This window comes from Lagopus muta, chromosome 18 (assembly GCF_023343835.1).
Source record: "Lagopus muta isolate bLagMut1 chromosome 18, bLagMut1 primary, whole genome shotgun sequence".
Lineage (NCBI taxonomy): Eukaryota > Metazoa > Chordata > Aves > Galliformes > Phasianidae > Lagopus > Lagopus muta.
Genome location: NC_064450.1, coordinates 1,204,295 through 1,223,608, shown reverse-complemented (window position 1 = coordinate 1,223,608; position 19,314 = coordinate 1,204,295). Strand labels below are relative to the sequence as shown.

Sequence of the window (19,314 nt, the reverse complement as noted above, 5' to 3'; positions counted from 1 at the left end):
CAGCTCAGTACCCTTCTTGGGAGGAAGCACCACTTGGGAGAGCTCAGCTATCTCCCATTCCATCCAGTACAAAATTCAGAGAGCTGGGAGGCTGAACTCCAGGACATGAGTGCTCTGAACACAAATCTAATAACACCCACAGGAACTAGAGGAAAAGGGGAACAGGAAATGCATGGAGGGACAGTGATACTTCCAGGGATGCAGATGGGCTGTAGTGAAAGCAGTGGGGTCACCACAGGAATTTGAATACACTCTCCAGTCAAACATCAGTCCCCTCAGTCTCTCCTTGTCTACCCCTGTTGTTTATACGGCTGGGAAACAGGGGAAGAGAGAGAACACCCAGCACAAGCAGCTCTGGGCAGCACCCAGCACAGCCTCCACTTCTTGCCCTGGAGCCACCAGCATGTGTCTGTGTGGTCAGCCACAAAGGACTGGGACTGACACAGGTGCTGGAAAACAAAAAGCCCACGGTGAAGTACGAAAACAGTCCCCATGGAACTGAAGGAAGATGAGATTCAGAGTCCAGCCAGATTTCTGTCATTTCCTGCTGCAGTGTGAGGTACTGAGGCAGTGCCACCAAGAACCTGCCCTCATTAGAATCACATATATATTCCTAATGTATACATCTGCAGCTGTAATCACAAAGGATGCACAGTGTTTGCTAAAATCCAAGGTTACCTTTTCTTCGTAACAGCCATAGCTATTTTGGTCATCCAGCATCAGGACAGCCAATTACAGACACCAAGGTCACCCAACCCAGAGGAGGATCGCAGGTCTCACTTTCACGTGAGCTTTGAACAGTGCTGTCCAGCTAAATGAAAAATCCAGATTTATTTCATCCTATGAGTGAATGACCTGTGACTGCCTGATTTAAACACTCTTGAAGGGAAGGTGTTCGTGCTGCCATAGACAAGCATACTATATGAGGTCAGGAAAGGAGAGCACAGCAACACAAAGAACACTCACCAGGAAAAGGGTAGAAATGGAAGCACCCGGGCCACAGAGCCTTCCCAAAGCTCACCTTCCTTTCTTGATTGTTTCTCGCCCCAGTAACGGCCCCAGAACTGGATCCACGGACTCTCCCAGGTTTTCAACCAGAACCAGTTCTCCTGCAGCCAGGGCTCGTTCCATTGTGTCCAGATACCTGTGGAGGCAGCATTAGCACCCAGTACAGCAAGCCTGGGGCTGGCTGAAATGCACTGCAGCAAGGAGGCCACCAGGGGACAGAGGGATGCTCCAGCTGTGATGCACAACATGCACGTGTCAGGAAATGGCAGAGAAGAAGAGGGGTTGGATGGTGACAGCATGTGATGCTGCAAGTGGCACTGTCCAGGAGGGAGAGAGGCAAGCAGTAACAGCTGTATCCTCTTTCCCAAGAAAAGGTGGGCCGGATTGTGAGGTCTTTTTGCAAGTAGTTTGTTTTCCCATAGAAGCCACTGGTGCAGTTAACCTTGCATAAAAGCAAGCAGAAGAGCAAGCTGCATCCTTGCTGTGCCCTGGGGTCAGGAATGAGTTTAGGACAGTGGCACTACCATTGAATTCTTCTTTCCTCACAAGGGAATTGGGCCCCTTTGCAATGTCTGACTCCCCTCTCAGGGTATCTGCCAGCTGTGTATGTGGTCAGGAGGGGAAAAAGAGATGCACAAATGTCTGCAATGGCAGCATATGAATGTTACAGGGTCTGTTCCTCCTGGAGATTGGTGCCTTCTCTGGCATCCTTACTTTTCCCCTTTGAGTAACTGCAAGGTATAGTGACCTGGTTGGCCAGGAAACAGAAGTTTGCTCTAATGAAAAATACCTCTGTTTCCAAATGTCTTCTCAGCCCACATGAGAGCAAATCTAATAAATTCTTGTTATTTTCTATGATAAAAGCAGAGACAGATCAATGCTCCAGTAGAGGCAAAGCCAAATACCCCCAAACAAGCACTAAGCTCTTGGGTCACTCTCAGCTACTGCCAGTGCAAAATAATGCATAAAGAGCCAAAAATCTCAGAGTTAGCATCCAAGCAGGGATCTGACTTCCCAGATGGGAGTCCTCACTAGTGGGTACAAGTTCATATAGCAGGAAATGGTGATTTGACCAGAGACAAATGCCAGGAGTCAAAAAGCCTTCCCACAGAAGATGTGCCCAGAAGAAGGCAGGGGTGCTGTGATGAGAACGTCCCAGCTGGTGCCAACACAGAACAGAGTTAGCCCAGCGGGGTGGTGACCCTCACACCAGCTTCACCTTTGCCTTCTTCCAAGTTGTAGGAAGCTTCACGCATGGTGAAACCAAGTCAGGACACAACACGACATGAGCCTGAGGGTGATGGCATAGTCCTCTGCATCACCCAGCCTCCAGCACACTGCACTTTGCAATCTCTGTTTCTGAGGAGTTCCTATGGTAACTTGGCCAAGCACCAAGCAGACCCTATTTAATGAGGAATCTCTATCATTTTGGTAATGAATAAGCAACAAATACTTTTGAGGGCTTCCCTTCAATGTAATGGGCTCAGATGGCTGCAGATAAACACACACCGCTCGTCAACCAGAAGGAGCAGGTAGCCATGAAGAGGCACTGTTATGTGACACAGCTGATGCTTACCCCTTCTGCCCAATTCGGATCACCCGCAGGTCTTCGCCGTACTTTGCTTTGATCCATTTGATTCCCTGCAGCTGGGGATCCACCAGGAGGGGCCAACGCTCGCAGTTGGTGAGAATGGTGGCATTTTCAGTGGACATCCGATCAGCTGGCAGCCCCTCATTCTGCCAAGCTGCAACGTCAGCATCATCTGTCAGCATGGTCAGAGGGTCTAGGGATGGGGTTACAGGGATCGGCACCTGGGGGGAAGGAGAAATGTGTCAGCACAAGGCAGTGAGCACGGCTTAACACACACAGAGACGAGCGAGCGAAACAACTCAAGCAAATTTAGCTTAATTAAAAACTGAGAAGTTTTGTTTATCAGTGTTTTGCCATTCTACGGGGTAGTTTTGATCTAATATTAAGTGTTTTCCACTCCTGTTGCGAATGAATGTAAATTATGCATGGATCCCAGAGATTTTTGCCTGCTGAGTGCTGAGAGCCCTGAAAAGCTGCAGCCCACCCAGCCACCATCAGACCACACTGCTGTGTATCAGCACTCTGAGATGACAGCTTAGAAGAATATAATTAACACTCTCATCAGCCTGCTGTTGTGCTGCAAAATGGCATCTGCAGTTCCAGAAACACTTCTCTGACATGGGAGGCCGCTTCTGGGTGCGACAAGTAGAAAGTTATCTGTGCCAGTTATCTGCACATGAAGGGTCGTTAATTTCCAAATGGAAATAGAGCCAACTTATGTGAAATCTCTAAGCACCAAGTCAGGCCCTTTTTGGAACATTTCCTTTCTTAACCAAGCTTTTGGTTTAGTATTAAAGAACACAGGATGATTTGTTTTCCTCTCTCATCCTAGGGAACTTGCTCATTTTCTCAGCTTTTGATTTGGGCACCACTGCAGTTGTGACCTTACATAAAAGCCTCTTGGCATTTCACCAGGGTTTGTAACATCCAGTTAGGTAATGATGTGCAAAAGCTCAGTCTTGCAGGAGACCGAGCACATGTTAATTTATTGATGTATTAAGTACCTAGCAGGAAATATTGTGAAATATTACCAAGTCTGAAGCATGATGGCCATTTGCTCAGAACACCAAGACGTGGATGAAGCTCAGGAGCTGAGAGGCATGGCCAGCACAAACAGAGCTCATGTCTTGCATGAGGTACCATCTGGAGTCTCTCCAAGCCTACCAAAGTGCTGGCAGTGAGCTCTGTCTCTTTCAAGCAGTCCCTATGCCATACTATCTCCTCTCTAGGCTGCCCCTGACTCCTGCACAAACTGATACTGGTCTCCACGTTTGGGATGCTGCTCTGCGGCTTCTCCACTGTCCATAGGGGAATGGAATCACCCGCATGGTGCAAGGAGACCACAATGTCTTCCCCAAAGAGGAAACAAGCGTGGCTCTGACTTGATCCTCAGTGCAACTCGGTGAGGCGGAGGGGTGCTACTTACTTGGAGGACGCCCCATGGACAACAATTCATGGCCATGTTATGCCCAGTGACAACTGCTTTTCAGAGGAAGCAGGGCTTACTTCTAACTGCTGCAAATATGGTTTCCAGACTTTATCCATGAGGTCTTGTCGGTATTTCTTGGTGAAGTACCCCAGGTAGGAGACAAACGCTGTAGTCAGCAGGACATCCCCACACAAAGTGCTCTGCTGCCGTCTGAAGTCCTTCACAGCTTCAGCCCATCTCACATTCTCAGAAGCCAGTCCTCCAACCTGCAATTTCCCAAATCAAATTCATTGTTACAATGTCTCTTTAGCAATACTTAAGGATTTGACTGTATCCATACATTGTCCCTGACCTCACATGTCATTTCCTAAAGTTTGAAACCAACGCAGGAAATCCACAACAGTTACTTTGCTAAGCTCTTCCTGCTCTGTGAAAAAGTCTGGTTCTGCACTTGAGTCCCAGCTGCTGCTCCAGATCTGTTCCAAATTCATAAAGGGAAGATCCATCACGCAGTGGATTGATCCTCACCCATTCCCAGCAGAATCCACATAAGGATTTCTATGGCAGCCCATCAACTGTCGATTGCTTAATTGCCTGGATGTCACAGATTCACCCCTCATTACACTCCCTCTCACTCAGAGACTCTCCTCCAACAGCCACAACCCTCAGCTATCACACACAACTCATGTGGATGGCAGGTGGCATTTCACCTTCATCCCAACGCCCTTGGATCTGCATTATCCTTTCCCACAAGGTCCAGTCCAGGAAACACAGTCTTCATGAGCACCCAATGGATAAGCCTTCTTTCCAAAGGGCAGATCCCCTTCTACCCTCATGGATATCACGTAATGCTCTACCAGACAGCAGGATCCTCCAGGGGATGTGCTCTGCTTGGCTGGGCCAGATGCGTTCATCGCAGTGGGACTCAGCTCCTTCGGCCCCAAGCAGGTGACTCTACAAGACTCTACAAATCTTACCACCAGGTAAGAACTCCTGACACCATTACCCAGCCTCCCACAAACAGAGGAATAAGAACATTTTGAAACAGAGTTTCTATCTCTGTCTTAATAGCCACTGATGACTTTTTCCTTCATTACTAAGGTGTCATGGATGCCAACCAACCTTTTGGCACCCGCAGCATCTTGGAGCTCAGAGAACCACAGTTCAGCTATGCTTTCTGTAAAAAAAAAGTACATCCTTTTATGTGCTGCCTGACCTTTTCAACTGCTGAAATCTGCTCTCACAGTGGAAAAACACCGAACAATCACGCCCGCTTCACCTTCTCCGTACCACTCATGATTTCAAGCCCTTGATATCCCCTCTGCTGTCTGCTTTTGAGGTTGAAGAGCTTTAAGTCTATTCAGTAATTCCTCAAACAGAAGCCTTTTGATTGCCCTTGCAATCTTTATCTTTACTGAATGATGTAATCTTTATCCTCCGGTTTCTTTTTGTTGTTACTTTCCCTGCACCATTTCCTATTCCACTTCATCCTTTCAGGTACAGCAGAGGGGCTGGAGGTGTAGCTTCATGCTCGGGATTTATTTGGAATGGATTTACATAGTTCAGATCGTGACTTTTTTGGTTTTTTTTTTCCGTTTTGTTCTTTTCCTGATAATTGCTAACATCCAATTTCAGCTCGGGTTTTGGGTGTTATTTCTTTCCCCCATAGGAGCACAGAACTCTGAGCTCCACTGTTTAATTCAATCACAGAACCACAAAATGGCCTGAGTTGAAATGGACCACAATGACCATCCAGTCTCACCCCCCCTGCAATGTGCAAGGTCTCCAACCACAAATTCCTGAATGACAATAACCAGCTCAGCATCACTTTGCATTTATGTTCCCAGCACTTCACATCTCCATCACTGGGTGTCATTTTTACAGTTCTTTGTACTTTTCACCACTACTGCATTCGTATTTTAGACAATCTGTGCAACCTGCTTAGACATCACCTTTTTCAGACTGTTTATGAATAATCTGACCAACAACAAGAACCAAAAGAAATCAGCAAAAATCCCTCTGGTGGTTTTCCTACCTTGACAAATCTCTAAGAATCCCATGAAAACTGCCGATCCCAGCCGGAGCAGAAGGATGCTGACCATTTTCTTTGACCCATTATTATATTTCAGAGCTATCCCTAAACCTGTTCCAGCTGAGCTCCCCTTTCATCAGCATGAACCACCATCCTGCTCACAAAGACCAGGCTTTCCACGCTGCCTTTCTCCATCTCGCACTGCTGGCCTCGCGCTCCCTAAGCCTTGAAAGAAAGTCTGCTCTTGATGCATTTGGGATCACAGTAGTCCTTCTCGGGACTACAACACTTGCAGGCCAAAGGCTCAGCAAACAGTCTCAAGTGCTTTCCAACCTTACCATGTTACCACGTGCAGGCACATTTGTATAGATGAAGTACCCCCAGGTCCTTCCTCCAGTCTCCTCAAGGTAAGTTCTCATACAGCTCCCTTGGTTCTCCACCTCTAAGAATTCTTTATCATCTGATCTTGCAAAACTCGTAGACTCTCTACCTACTCCTAATTATTTTCCTGAGGTGATTTTTTTACTGTCCTGGTTGCCTTCATTAAGTCTCGTAAATTTTAATATCTTTAAGAAATCTCAGGTGTCCTCTACATCAGATCCTAGAAGTCATTTGGATTCTTTTCATCTCATTTGATTACCTGTAGCTCTTTGGTAATGAGGGATAGTGAACAGTCATTCCCTATTCATCTTCTCAGTACCGTTCACAGTGTTACTGGCTTCTGTCACATCCATCCCTACACCCTCTTTTTTCCAAAATGAAGAGTCCTAATCATTTCCTCCCCAACCATTTTGTGTATGGAAATGACAATGCTACGTACTTCCCTGTACCCTCTCTAGGTTACCTGCAGCCTTTTGACAGGCCGGCCTGTTTGTGTTGAGCACACAAGATGGAGGCACACCACAGATTTGGATTGATGGAATCATTATTTGGCTTTTGTTTCCTAATTGTTCCCACCAATTCCTAACGCTCAGTTCGCCTTGCTGCCTCCAGACATGTGCTAGACTGCTGCTTCTGAGAACTCTCCACAAGAGCTCTTATGTGAGTGACAACAGTGCAATTAAGACCTATCAGTGTAAATGCATGATTAGGGTTCATTTTCCCTGGATGCAATATTTTGCATTTGTCATCACTAAATCTCATCTGTCACGTTCGCACATCTTCACTTACAAACCTCACCATCAGCCTCCCCCTTTTCTGGTCCATAGGTCCCTAGACATTCCCTGGTCCCTTGGATCATCGTCCCTACATCACCTATAGTTCCTCAGATGCCAAACTAAAATCAGGGCACCTTAAAGGTGTGTCTTGTCTTCACTCATTGGTACATTTTTCAATCCAAAGCAACCACTGCCTGTGTAAACTTAGATTTCTTCTTCATACTACCTCAAATACATTTGTTTCAAGTCTAGGAGGATAATTCTTGTCCCGTCACATAGATGACACATTGTGCATGTCAAATGAAACACACATCAGCAAGAGCTGTCAGGATCTATTCCAAGATCAAAGCCAGAAATGAGAGAGAAGGTATGCATTGCCCAACAGTAACCTGGGATCCAAATTCCTCACATGCACTGCAAAACAGATCCATTTTTGACAGCTGCAGTAGCAAGCTGTGCTTTCTAACCAGGTCTTTAAAAACAGTTACTGGCATTGGCTCTGACACGACCTGCTCTCCTGCACTGGCAGCTGTGCTCAGCACTCCCTTGCTGACCTCTGCCCCCGCCGCTCCCCAGCAGGCAGCCACTGCTTGGAGGGACCCAGGGAGCCTCTGCAGAATGCACTGCCCTTGGGCCTCACACAACACCATGGAGGCTGTGAAGTCCTTCTAGGTTTTCTGTCTTGATTGCATTGGGTGAAGAGATGGAGGGAGAGGCAGAAAGATCATTTACGAGTTTTATTTGCAGCATTAGGAGAGCATGACTCAAAGCTCTTTTCAAATCTTTGTATTTAGAGACACTCCAGCATCAGACTCTGAATGGGACAGATACCTGTTTCAATTCCCTTGTTTGCAGCTGCACTTGTTTCTAGACTGTGCACTCTTTGGAGCAGCAGCAGAGCCTCCACGTGGTTTGTGCACATATTCATCCCCTGGCAAAGCCATAATGCAAACAGACCCAACTCATTTTTCTTTGCTTTACAGAAGCCTAGGGTTCACACTGGCCTCCTTCAGACTCAGTCTCCTATCTGTTCTCAGCATTTGTGACTGTCATACTGAAATATTCACCCAGCACAGCAAACAGAACAGAACAGAACAGCAAACTCGCTGCCTTCTCCTGGGCATCATCTTCCTCTGCAGCAAAGACTGCACCGCTCACACGATGCTCCAGTTTCATATGATGCTAGATGCAGGAACAGAGATTTGCTTCTGCCTGGCTCTGCTTTCCCTAAGGAGGAAAGGAAAAGTGATTTTCAACCTGATGCTGCGGGAGGGACAGGCACCCTGGCACAGGCTGGGAATGATGCCATTAGCAGACTATGGAGAAAATGAAGTTACTCAGCTCATCTCAGTTATACGTGCAGTTGGAAGAAGGTCTCCACACTCCCAAAAGCGGAGCAAAACCACTTTCCAAGTTCATTTCCCTGGCCATCACCTCTGCAGGCACAGGAGGATTTTGACAGATCGTGGTCCCTGCTACAGCAATGTACAGCATTTGAGTAGAAGTCCAAATTTAATCTAAATGAAAATGGCTTAGGAACATCAGCAGGGACTGGTAGGGCTGAAAAATAATGATCACAATTAAAAGCAGAAAGCCTGAAGCCCAGCAGTGTCCTTTATCTGCCCCAAAATAGCAACACCCTCTTCTACCGTGATGCTCACACACACATGTGAAAGCATCCTCATTTCTCCTGTTAGTATTTTGTTTGCTTCTCTAGGATGATCTTCAAGGAAAGACACAGAACTCCATCACCAAAACACTTTCCTTTTGTAAGAGCCTGATGGAACCATAGGAAGGACCCACGTTCCCACCTGGGAAGCAGACGGGCTGCACAGTGCTTCTGTTTGTTCACACAGCACCGAAGGGAAACAGGGTTTACTTGCACACCACCTCTGAATTGCTGTAACAGCTTCAAGATTTCCAAGTCTGCAACCGTGCTTTTCACAAAGGTCTGGCAGCAAAAGGGCTCTTTCCAAAATCAGCCATCAGAGCACTTGGAGAGGAAAGCAGAGAGACTTTGAAGAGAAAGCAATTGAACTGTTACACAAAATGAATCATCAGCCGTGTACCCAAATGAAGGGGAGCCGTGTTGAGTCACTCACCAACAAAGGATGGAGTCCAGCACCAGCAGATCATTTGACCCAGCTCTGCTTATGTGCAGGTGCTGCCCGTGAGCCTGTGAGGAGTCCCAGCTAATTAGTGAGCTAATGAACGTGCTCAAATGCAAATGTATTCCTACAGCTGTTACTTGTCTGAGACTACACAGCCCACAACACAAACCCAGTGCTAGCAGACCAGGAACAGGCAGACATCAATACAAAAACCTCAACCTCAACCAAAGGAAGGTTTTCTAAACGTATGCCAATGTCTTGTCTTGATTTCAGGTCGGGACACACTCTTTTAGAGGAAATTGCTAAAGCATAAAACCATGGAACCACACATCTCTCGAGTGACAATACATCTCGTTAAAGCAGTTGCTCATTTTGTTATTCAAGGACAACTTTGCAAACATAGCTAAGCCCTCAAAAAGAAGCACAGTTTTCCCTCACCGCCACACTGCAGTTGTACCTCAATGAAGATATCATGCTTTAAGCCACAAATTCACATGCTAAGCATGGATGCACCCATAAGAAATCAGGCTGTTTGTTACAGTGCTACTAATGGAGGTGCAATTAAGCCACATTCAGTGTAAAACATGCACACATGCATATATATTTCTATGAAAAGAACTGAAACCACTATTTCTGTTTCTCTTCCTCAAAACACTTTCTTCTTGTACCTTGTATTTACTGACTCCGACATGACTCAGAGCCATGATCCATCTCTGCATCACATTAAACAGGATTTCGTTAGGCTGTGGAAAGACACAGGGAAATACTCATCCTGCAAAATCCCTCCAGAAATAGAAGCAGCTCTTTCGAACAAAAAAGCCACTTTCCTGTTTTAATTAAAGGTTTTGAAAGCATTCAGCGAGATTTAACCTGAAGAACATGAAAGCATAAAACTCCTTCTGTGGCTGCATGAAAGAGATCTCCATCAGCACAGGAAGGGACTTATCTGCTGTTTGCTTTGACCCCTCTATCTAAGCACATCACAGCCCTGACTGCAAAGCAGTGCCTGTGCCACAGCAGAGCTGTGTGCCCGCTTCCCATGGAGGCACATGCAGATTAAAGAACAAAGCGTGTTTTGTTTGTTTGCTCTTTGTTTTTCACGTTTACCACTACCAAAGTGTGCAGGTGGGGGAGCTGTGCAGTTTTCTGAGAGCATTCAAGTGCCTGTGGAAACTCACCTGAAATCCAGGCTAAGGCAATTTGCTGAAGGTCACCTAAGAAGGTGTGAGAGCAGCAAGCAGAATCCAGCACAGTGCAATGCTTAAACCATTTGCCTCTATTCCTCTTTCTCACCGCAGTGGGATAGAGGACCATTCATATACAAAGCACTGACCAGCACAGCCACAGGCTGGTAGAACAAGCAGAGACATCTGCATCCAGCAGCACTTCTAGAAATACTTTTGTATTCCAAGCTGCCACTGGCCTCACCAGCAGCAGCCGCTCCTACAAGAGACTGAGAGCAACTTGCAGCCCTGAACACGTGCAGACCAGGCGGGATGCTCTCTTGAGGACATGGGCCCAGACTCTCTCAGGAAAGTGGTTTGAATGCAGCATCTCCTCTGCTCTGGGCAGAGAGCATCCTCTCCTTCAGTATCTTCACAAGGACTGGGCTGTCAGGACAGGGCCAAACATTTCATGGACCACAACCACCTCTGGCACTGCAGCTCCAGCCCCTCTGCCTGTGGGACCACCTCCTGAAGCCCCATCTCCATGCACCACACAGCCAGAACAGAACCTAAAATGCAAAGCATGAGGGAGCACAAAGCTGGGGCCCCAGCCAGCAGCAGAGTAGGAGCAGAAGCCGTTATCTTGTATCTTGAGGCAGTGACAAGGGCATCGCCCAGCACAGTACTGGAGGCTGCACACAGTGAAGATACAACAGCCGGTGATGCACCCTGATGGACTGATAACAGGGACATACACTGCTTTTTCAGAGCTTTTCACCATTATCTTTTTGTCACCTCAAAACCTGCAAAGCTTCTCCTATATTGCCACTTTTCTTTTTACCATATATCTCTGTGCTGCACAGTTTTGGTCCCATTAATACTTGATCACGCAATTAAATCACAAAAAGGACATGAGAACAGTGAAGAGTGCACAGCAGCTCTTTAAGCACACGCACTGCCTACTCCAATCTATGAAAACAGCCAATGCAAATTCCTTTTCATTACTGAAAACTTGCTGCAGCGCAGGAAATGTGACGCATTCCATAAAGATTAGAGGCTGTGAAGCACTGCGCGCACGGCCGGCATCTCAGCAGCACCTGACGTCTCCCATTGATGCCGCTGCCAACTCCCATCTGCTGCCACTCACCAGCCAGTTTGCAAGAGTGATGGTACATGCTGTAGCTTCAGCTTCTTGCTGACACTTGAGTTTGTCAGAAGTGGCCTTCTCAAACTTGGCTGTCAGCTTTCCCAGGTTCTCGTTGAGGCGCTGCATAGGAAAAAAGGGGAAAAATAACAGCAACCTTAAGGAAACTCCTACTGCAGCCTGCAGGCGGGGAGAACCACACTCCACCACACTGCACACAGCCTGGCTGGCACCTGGGATGAAGCACAGAGCACCGGTGAGTTCTGCAGCTTCAACAGCTGCTCCCCACTGCTTTGTCATCTGCACAGGGCAGAGACAACACAAAAAGGCATTCATCCACTGGCTCTGCCCTGGTGTCAATGTGCGCTGGGAAAGATAGGCCAATTGGTGCCGATGGCCAACACTACAGGTGAGAAACAAGTAAGGCAGCTAAGAAAAGAGAATTCTGTGGTTCCCGATGCTGCAGCCACTTCAGTTGCAGACCAAGGCTCTGCTGGCCTCAAGTTGTTGCTCCAAACCCTCGGGGGCTCCTCTAAGAGCTGGAGGTGTGCTGGAGCCATCTCCAAGCTGCATCTGCTGCACGGCGTGTCCTGCACGCGTTACCTGGGACCAGCACGTGTTTGGGTGGGCTGCAAAGCACTTCAGGGCTGGGATGGGGCACAAGGAGCCCAAACCACCTGAAATACCCCCGTGCCACTAAAGAAGGGCCTTTGGCTTGGACAGCACTGCTTACACTTCAGTCTCAAACAAGTCAGCAGCTCCCAAAAGGACTGGGAGCCTCTGGCTTCTGATAAGAGAAGCAGAAGCAATAATTGATCTTATCTGCACCCAGTGCAAAATGCTTAAGGCTAACTGCCTGTAAATCACTTGAACGCTCCTTGAGCTATGCACTAGAAACAAACTTGAAAATGAAAAAGGATTATTTGGGGGATATCTGTAGCTCTCCAGTATCTTGGAAAATACAGAGTGGTCTTTTCTCTGCCTTGGAATTAATAACACAAAAAGTTTATATCTCTGCATGCATATAAATGTATGTGCATTTATATATATATTCACATACACATAAAACCCTATTACAGATGCACGATCTGATAAAAGAACATCTAGGAGCCACAAGGAACCAATCACTCTGCAATGGCCCACCAGGCACAGCACAGTAACACCAACGTGTGCGCCAGCAGAGGACCACAAAACCCCAGAGAGAGCCATCCTGCACACCATAATACTGCCTCTTTAAAAAAAATGAAGTAGCAATAATAGCTAGCATTAAGGCTTTGGGAATAGACTGAATGATGGAACAAAAGTTCCGTAGCACCTTACTTCACAGCTGAGATGGGAAAAGGAGACCTCTAAAAACCCACCTCTGACTGGGTGCTGTACGTGTATCTGCAGCAGGAGGAGGCTGCTGGAGTGCTCTGCAGAATTTTTGTAAATACTTCTAATTAAAAGTGCAGCAAACACTTCAATAATAAGCAGCCCTAGGAGGCAGCAAGAGAGTTGGATACTTCTTATAATGAAGATGTGCTGGGGAAGAGGTGTGTATGACACTGTGCTGCCCCAGGGGGACATCCCAAGCTGACATAACTTATGGAAAGAAATTTGGCAGCCCTGCTGACAACGCACTTTGGTTTTGAAAGGGGATTCCTGCTGTCAGTACAAAGGCACAGCCAGGGAGGACCCACCCATCACCAAGAGGGATCCCAGATCCACAGCACTTTGGAAAGGCAAGTTCTACAGTGTGCCCCCATGCCTGCTTCCACACGTTGATACAAGCAGGCACTGGCCAGGGATGTGGATAGCAAAACAGGTTTTTGGAGCAGCTGCTCTCTGTAGAACCCACTTACAATCACACAGTGATTTCACCTATTCAGTGATGGCTTTCTATTCTTAAGCTGAGGATGATGCGAAGACTGCTGGCTGGAACAAATGAGCAGACTCAGCTGGAAGAGTCTTCATCCTGCAGAGCATCTGCTGGCCAGAGCCAGCTGCCAGCCCTGCTCCCTGCCCCTGCACAGCACACCAGACCTCTCACTGCTCCGAGATAACGAGTTTTCTGAGGACGTGTAAGTAGAGGCAAATCACATCTTAGAAGTTAGATAGGAATAATAAGAATTAATAACTAGCCATCCTATTAAGGCACAAGCAGGAGTGGAGCCTGGGGATGAAATGCAAAAAGCAGCAATAAAAGAGAGATAAAAGCCCTACAACCTGCTCAACCCTCAGATCCACCCGTTTAAAAATACATGAGGGAGGAGAAGCAGCTTTCCCCAGAGCAGAGGATTGCTCCTCAAAGCAGTGATGGGTCCCAGGCACAGGTGAGCCCATGGCACGGCTTCCTGCGCTCTTCCATACTTACTGCAATTTTGGCCTTGATGCTGGCCAGCCTGTCCTGGGCAGCTGCCAGCTCAGCGTTGGCTCTGCTCAGGGCCTGCCTCTTGGGCTCCACGTCGCAGAACACCTCGTGGAAGCGCACAATATTCACCACCCACGAGCAGAGGCCGGCTGCCGCGTAGGACTTGGTGGTAACGAATTCAGGTTTGAACTCGGGATCCTCTAAATAAGGCTGGAGGGCTTTGAGGCAGTTCTCGTGGATGTTCTCCTTGTCGAACTTGATCAAGGAGTCCAGGAACCCATCCACCCTGGCCATGGTGGCTCTCGCTGCCTTCCAGCTCCTGTCCTTGGGAATCTTTCCTCCCGGGGCCATCAGCACCATCACGGCAGCAGTGACATTGCTGACGGCTGGAGGTGGCGACCCAAAGGATTTCAGTTCTGTCAGGTTCTTCTGAAAAGGGAAAACGAAGTCGTTAGAGAAAAACAAATGAGTTTTTTGTTTGTTTCACTGCTAATATACTCAGGCACCTGAGATACTGACCTGATAAATGGGCTTTGCTCCACCTGAAAGTTACTGCCTCTCAATAACCACTGTGCATGTTTATGGCATGTGCTCCACTCCCACACTCAGCTCCTGGCTTCCCACCCAGGACCAGCACAGCACACTCTCCCTCCCCACACACTCAACCCTTCCCTGAGCCCAGGGCTCTGCAGAAAGGGGCTTTGTGAACTCCTGGTAGAATGGGATAAGGCCAAGTGAAACCTTTCCAGATAACGACCTCTATATAGCAGTCTCCAGCCCCTCTAAGACTGCCTTGCAGGGCAGCTCATGCTCCCTTGATGCTCAGCTTCTCCCCATGCCAGAGACACTCACACATTACAGTTTGCATGCAGCTGTGTCTCCATCACACAGCCCCAGTTCAGGCACTTCAACCAATGCTCTTTAGCGGAGCAGTCCCCGCATGAGAGAGCTGCTTGGCTCTCAGAAGGGACGGGCTGATTCCTGGAGGCGTGCTTGACCTTCCCTGCTGCCAAGCCAGGCAGTTTCAGTGCATCCTTAACAGCAGGCAGGTCAAATCTTGACCTAAGCACAAAACCCTGCTAACACTTAAATCCTCTCTCTGTGCACACACAAATTAGCTTTTGCATGGAAAAAAACAGCACAGGTGAATTTGCTGTTCTCAGATCCCAGGCTGCAGCCGAAACAAGGACAAGGGCTAGAATCAATACCCGTTTAAGAAAAATCTGTGAATTTCTGTAGTTCCTGTTTAAACCAGCTCTTAATAACTTCTAATCTGCATTCTCTGATGTTCTGCTTCCACCAGTTTGTCTACTGAAGCAAGTTTGGTACCTCTGAGCATTTGTTTTCAGGAGAAAGGTGTCAGCTACAAAGCTGTCACCAAACGCGCTGTCTCTGCTTGCTGCTAGCTTTTGTTAATAATCAAGCTGACAGAGACAGACCCTTGGGAGCTGCGTGCACTTGTGGTATAAAACGTCTCTAATTAACGTGCTTAGTGACATGGAGCTGACTGTGGGCACAGAGAATGCCACAAAAAGCTCTCCTCTATCCCAAATCCCTGCTTGGCTGGATACAAGCAGCACTCTGGTGCATGGGGTGGCAAGGATGGCTTTGACATCAGTCCTTGTTCAACCTCTGTCTCCCTGGTAATGGGATGCTGAGCCGGTACTGCTGCTTTTTTTTACCAAGAAGTGAGCACTTCCACAGCAGGACAACTCAGTACATTGCTCTGAATTCTTACTCCATGCATTCGCATACCTGCAGGATGGGAATTGGAGTGAGGATGCTTGCACCAAGCGCTGCCTGCCTCAGAAACACTGACCACTGTGGCATCCCTGGAAGTCTCTCGACCATCCTGGAGGATACTCCTTGCACACAACTTGGAGGAGAGTCACTGCTTTTGATACTGTCACTGTCTTTGGCTCATCGTCATCCCTGCAAACGCTGGGCAGCACTGGCTGAGCACCCTTCCAAGCTGCCCACCCATCTCTGCAGCACGGCTGCTGTCTCCTCGTGGAGAGCTGCACTGTGCCTAACAGAGACCCACGGGGGGGGAAGGCAGTCCTGAGGTGGGTATGCCATCATTACCCCAAAACAGGAGAGGGGGCTGCACAGACCATGAAGTCCTGTGTCCTGTGTTCCAGGGCCTACAGGATGTGGGTGCTGAGGAAGAGCCCAGGCATGCCCATGGCACAAGCAAACAGCACTACGAGAGGCAAAAGGGCTTTTTTCTTTCCTCTACAACCTGTTTTCCCATGTTTTCAAACACAGTATCATGTATGGATGTGCATTTCTGATTTTGCAGGTGCTCTCTCTGCTGGGCCTACAATAACCTCTACATGGCATTCATCATGGTCCATGTGATAAATATCTTAATTGCTATTTATATTCACATACACAAGTCACTTTCATAGCCCAGTGGGTAGAGCATGGGACTGTTAATCCCAGGGTCGTGGGTTTGAGCCCCATGTTGGGTTCTGGACTGTTGTGGTGGTTGCTCAGGACAGGAGAGGCAGCGTGGAAGCATGCAAGGCAGAACTTTTTATTTATGCATACAGATAGAGACACCTTAAATTGCCTCGCACTTTGCCTCAGTCACACTGCCACCAGACCCTGCAGGAGCTGTGACCACTAAACTGCAGGGATGTATGAGAGGCTGCAGCAGCTTCCGTTTGAACAAACCTGCAGTTGCTTTTGGCTTAGAGAGCTCTGCTAATGCTGCTTGCAGGTGTCTAGAAAAAAAAAACAGCAAACCCAACACGAAACCTGAAGGATGCAGACACGGCCCCTGTATTCCAGCAGTGAAAGTCACAACATGCCCGCTGCAAAGCCACACAGAAGCAGAAAGGCTGGAGATGATCACCTGGTCCAACCATCACACAAAAGCTTAGCAGAGGATGGTTTCGATCCATCGACCTCTGGGTTATGGGCCCAGCACGCTTCCGCTGCGCCACTCTGCTCCACCTCTGGGGAGACATCATCGCTCTGGAAACCCATTCCTGGTGACTCATTTTGTTTTCCTCTAAAGCAGAGCTATGACTTGAGGCATGACTGAGCCATTCTGATCTGGCAAATCATTCTGAGTTTCTGGCTGCACCTGGTGCACAGCCATTTCTCTGCCTGCTGAGCAGCAGGAGCTTGCTGCTCCAGGTGCTGCTTTCACTGCAGCCAGGAGACCAACGGCAAGAGTGTGTTGCCGGGGTATGCCTCAGTGCAGGGCTGCAAAATAGGAACTTCCAGACCACTCTAATTGTAAAAATCTTCTCAAAGTAAATCCTTCCTTAAATCAATCGCTTTGGAACATCTCTGACTGCAGGAGGCCATCTCCCACTTACTGACTTCCCCGGTGGCTTCGCCCTTTGAAGTGGTCCTGTCTGCAGGAACGCATGGCCCCACCAAGAGTCGTTTCACCCAAAGACTGCTTGGTCACAGCTCTCTCTGGATAAACCCAGCAGAGACCCAGTGAGGCTTCAGCACCAGCCCTTTTTGTATCAAGCAGGAAGCCAAGCCGTGAGTGCACCTACAGGGCCATGCAGCCGTGCTCAGCAAGGCCTGAGAAACGCCTTAGGTGAACAGAGGGCAGGAGGAATCCTGTCCCACACCTGCAGTCAGGTGGAAAAGACCAGGCCAGCCCCTAAGTTCACACTGTTTTGTCCATATGACAGGGAGATATGAGCCCTCCCATCACAAGCTGCTTTCCAAAGTTGGGCCACGTGGGGACTCAGAGGATGCCCACGTTCACCACCAGTGTGAACACCAACCTGTGGGGCTGGCCTGGCAGCTGCTTGTGCAAAGCCATCAGTCCCTGTTACACAGCTATGTGCTGGGGAAAAGGCTCCAAGCAGATGGACATCAAGTCTGCCTCAGTGGTGCTGTGAGTGGCACCCAGCTCCCAGTGGGCTGATTGCGTGCTCGCGTAGTAACACCCAGAGCAAACACTGCTTTTGCTCTCTCTCTCAAAACTTTACAGATTCTGCAACGGTTATGAAGCCTGGCATATAGCCTCTTCTCTGGGACCTGATAGGGACAGCAGAACAATTTCCCTTCCTCGTGGGTCAGGAAGATGAGCAGTGGAGTCAGCTAGTGGAGAAAAGCTGCATACAAGGAACCCACCCCCAGGTCCTCCTGCCCCTGTATGGCCATGGCTGAAGGTCAACTGGAGCAGCCTCTGGATCAAGTACACACAACCCAGGAAGGAAGTGAAAGCAGGATCAACACAACACCCCAAAACCAGTGACAGACCCCTACCACAGAGATGCCAGCTTTCTATGGGAGTCCCAGCCTTACCTTGTTGAGGGTGTTCAGAGCAGCCTGGGCAGCTGCCAAGGCAGGCTCAGCTTTGGCCAAGTCTTCCTCACAGTCCTTCTGTCTCTGCTGGACCTCCTGGGTGATGAGTGCCACTTTCTGTTCCTCTTCATCTGCAGCTGCCTTCTCCCTGCTCACTTTCTCCGTCTCCACACCCACCACCTGAATCAGCTTATCGGCATCCTCATTCTTCTGCTTCAGTTCCGCTTCCTGGGCTGCCAGCTTGGCCTTCAGGTCATCCACCTGGGGGAAAGAAGTACATGTGGGTGCACAGCTGCTCAGCACCTTGCTTCCCCCACCCTGTCCCACTTGAGGGGGCCCAGCAATAGCTAACAGTATGGAGGGGCCATGTATAAAGCAAGCAATGCCCTGGGAGTTCAGAAAAGCACCACTGTTTGTCAGCAGGACACTGCAGTTCTGCTTCACTCCTGGTTTCTCATGTAGGGGATGGAGAACCCATGTGCATGGTGTACAGGCCACAGCAGGCCGCTAGCAGGAACCCTGTAGGGAAGGAATCAGAACCAGAAGGATTTACTGCTAAGGATGTTGTCCCAGCCCTGCTCACTGCCTCTGCTGGGGAACTGGCTAGAGGCAAATGTTGCTTTGAGGAGGATTCACTAGGAAGCAAGCAAAAGCCCTCATATTGGGCATATTCCTCTTCTTGGGATTATTTTTTCACAACACAGAAGCTTCACCAGATCACTGCAGCTGCTCTTATTATAAAGCCAAATTCACACAGCTTCCATCCACCTATCAATGCAACAGCCATTGTTAGATTGTATTCTGGTGGATGAACACCTTGATATGAGCCAACAGAATGCACGTGCAAATCAGAAGGCCAACAGCACCCCGGGCTGCATCAGCAGAAGGCTGGCAGTGGGCAGGGAGGGGACTGTCCCCCTCTGATCTGCTCTCATGAGGCCCCATCTGGAGCACTGTGTCCAGACCTGGGGCCTCCAGCACAAGAAAGATGAGGAGCTGTTGGAGGGCATGCAGAGAAGGGTCACAGAGAATGCTCAGA

At 48.5% G+C, this 19,314-nt stretch overlaps 1 protein-coding gene and 1 non-coding gene across 2 annotated transcripts in view; both read right to left on the bottom strand.

The window, feature by feature from the left end:
* Positions 1 to 19,314, bottom strand: part of DNAH9 (dynein axonemal heavy chain 9) — a 182,861-nt gene that overhangs the window by 69,142 nt on the left and 94,405 nt on the right. Inside the window, exons 48-53 of the mRNA XM_048965517.1 lie at positions 18,276 to 18,536; positions 13,995 to 14,420; positions 11,642 to 11,761; positions 4,106 to 4,294; positions 2,585 to 2,820; positions 1,022 to 1,144 (exon numbers count right to left, since the gene is read on the bottom strand). Coding sequence (XP_048821474.1) covers positions 1,022 to 1,144; positions 2,585 to 2,820; positions 4,106 to 4,294; positions 11,642 to 11,761; positions 13,995 to 14,420; positions 18,276 to 18,536 — 1,355 coding nt within the window. The remainder of the gene's footprint in view (positions 1 to 1,021; positions 1,145 to 2,584; positions 2,821 to 4,105; positions 4,295 to 11,641; positions 11,762 to 13,994; positions 14,421 to 18,275; positions 18,537 to 19,314) is intronic.
* Positions 16,877 to 16,948, bottom strand: TRNAM-CAU (transfer RNA methionine (anticodon CAU)). Its single transcript has one exon. It is a non-coding gene; the product is annotated as a tRNA-Met (tRNA).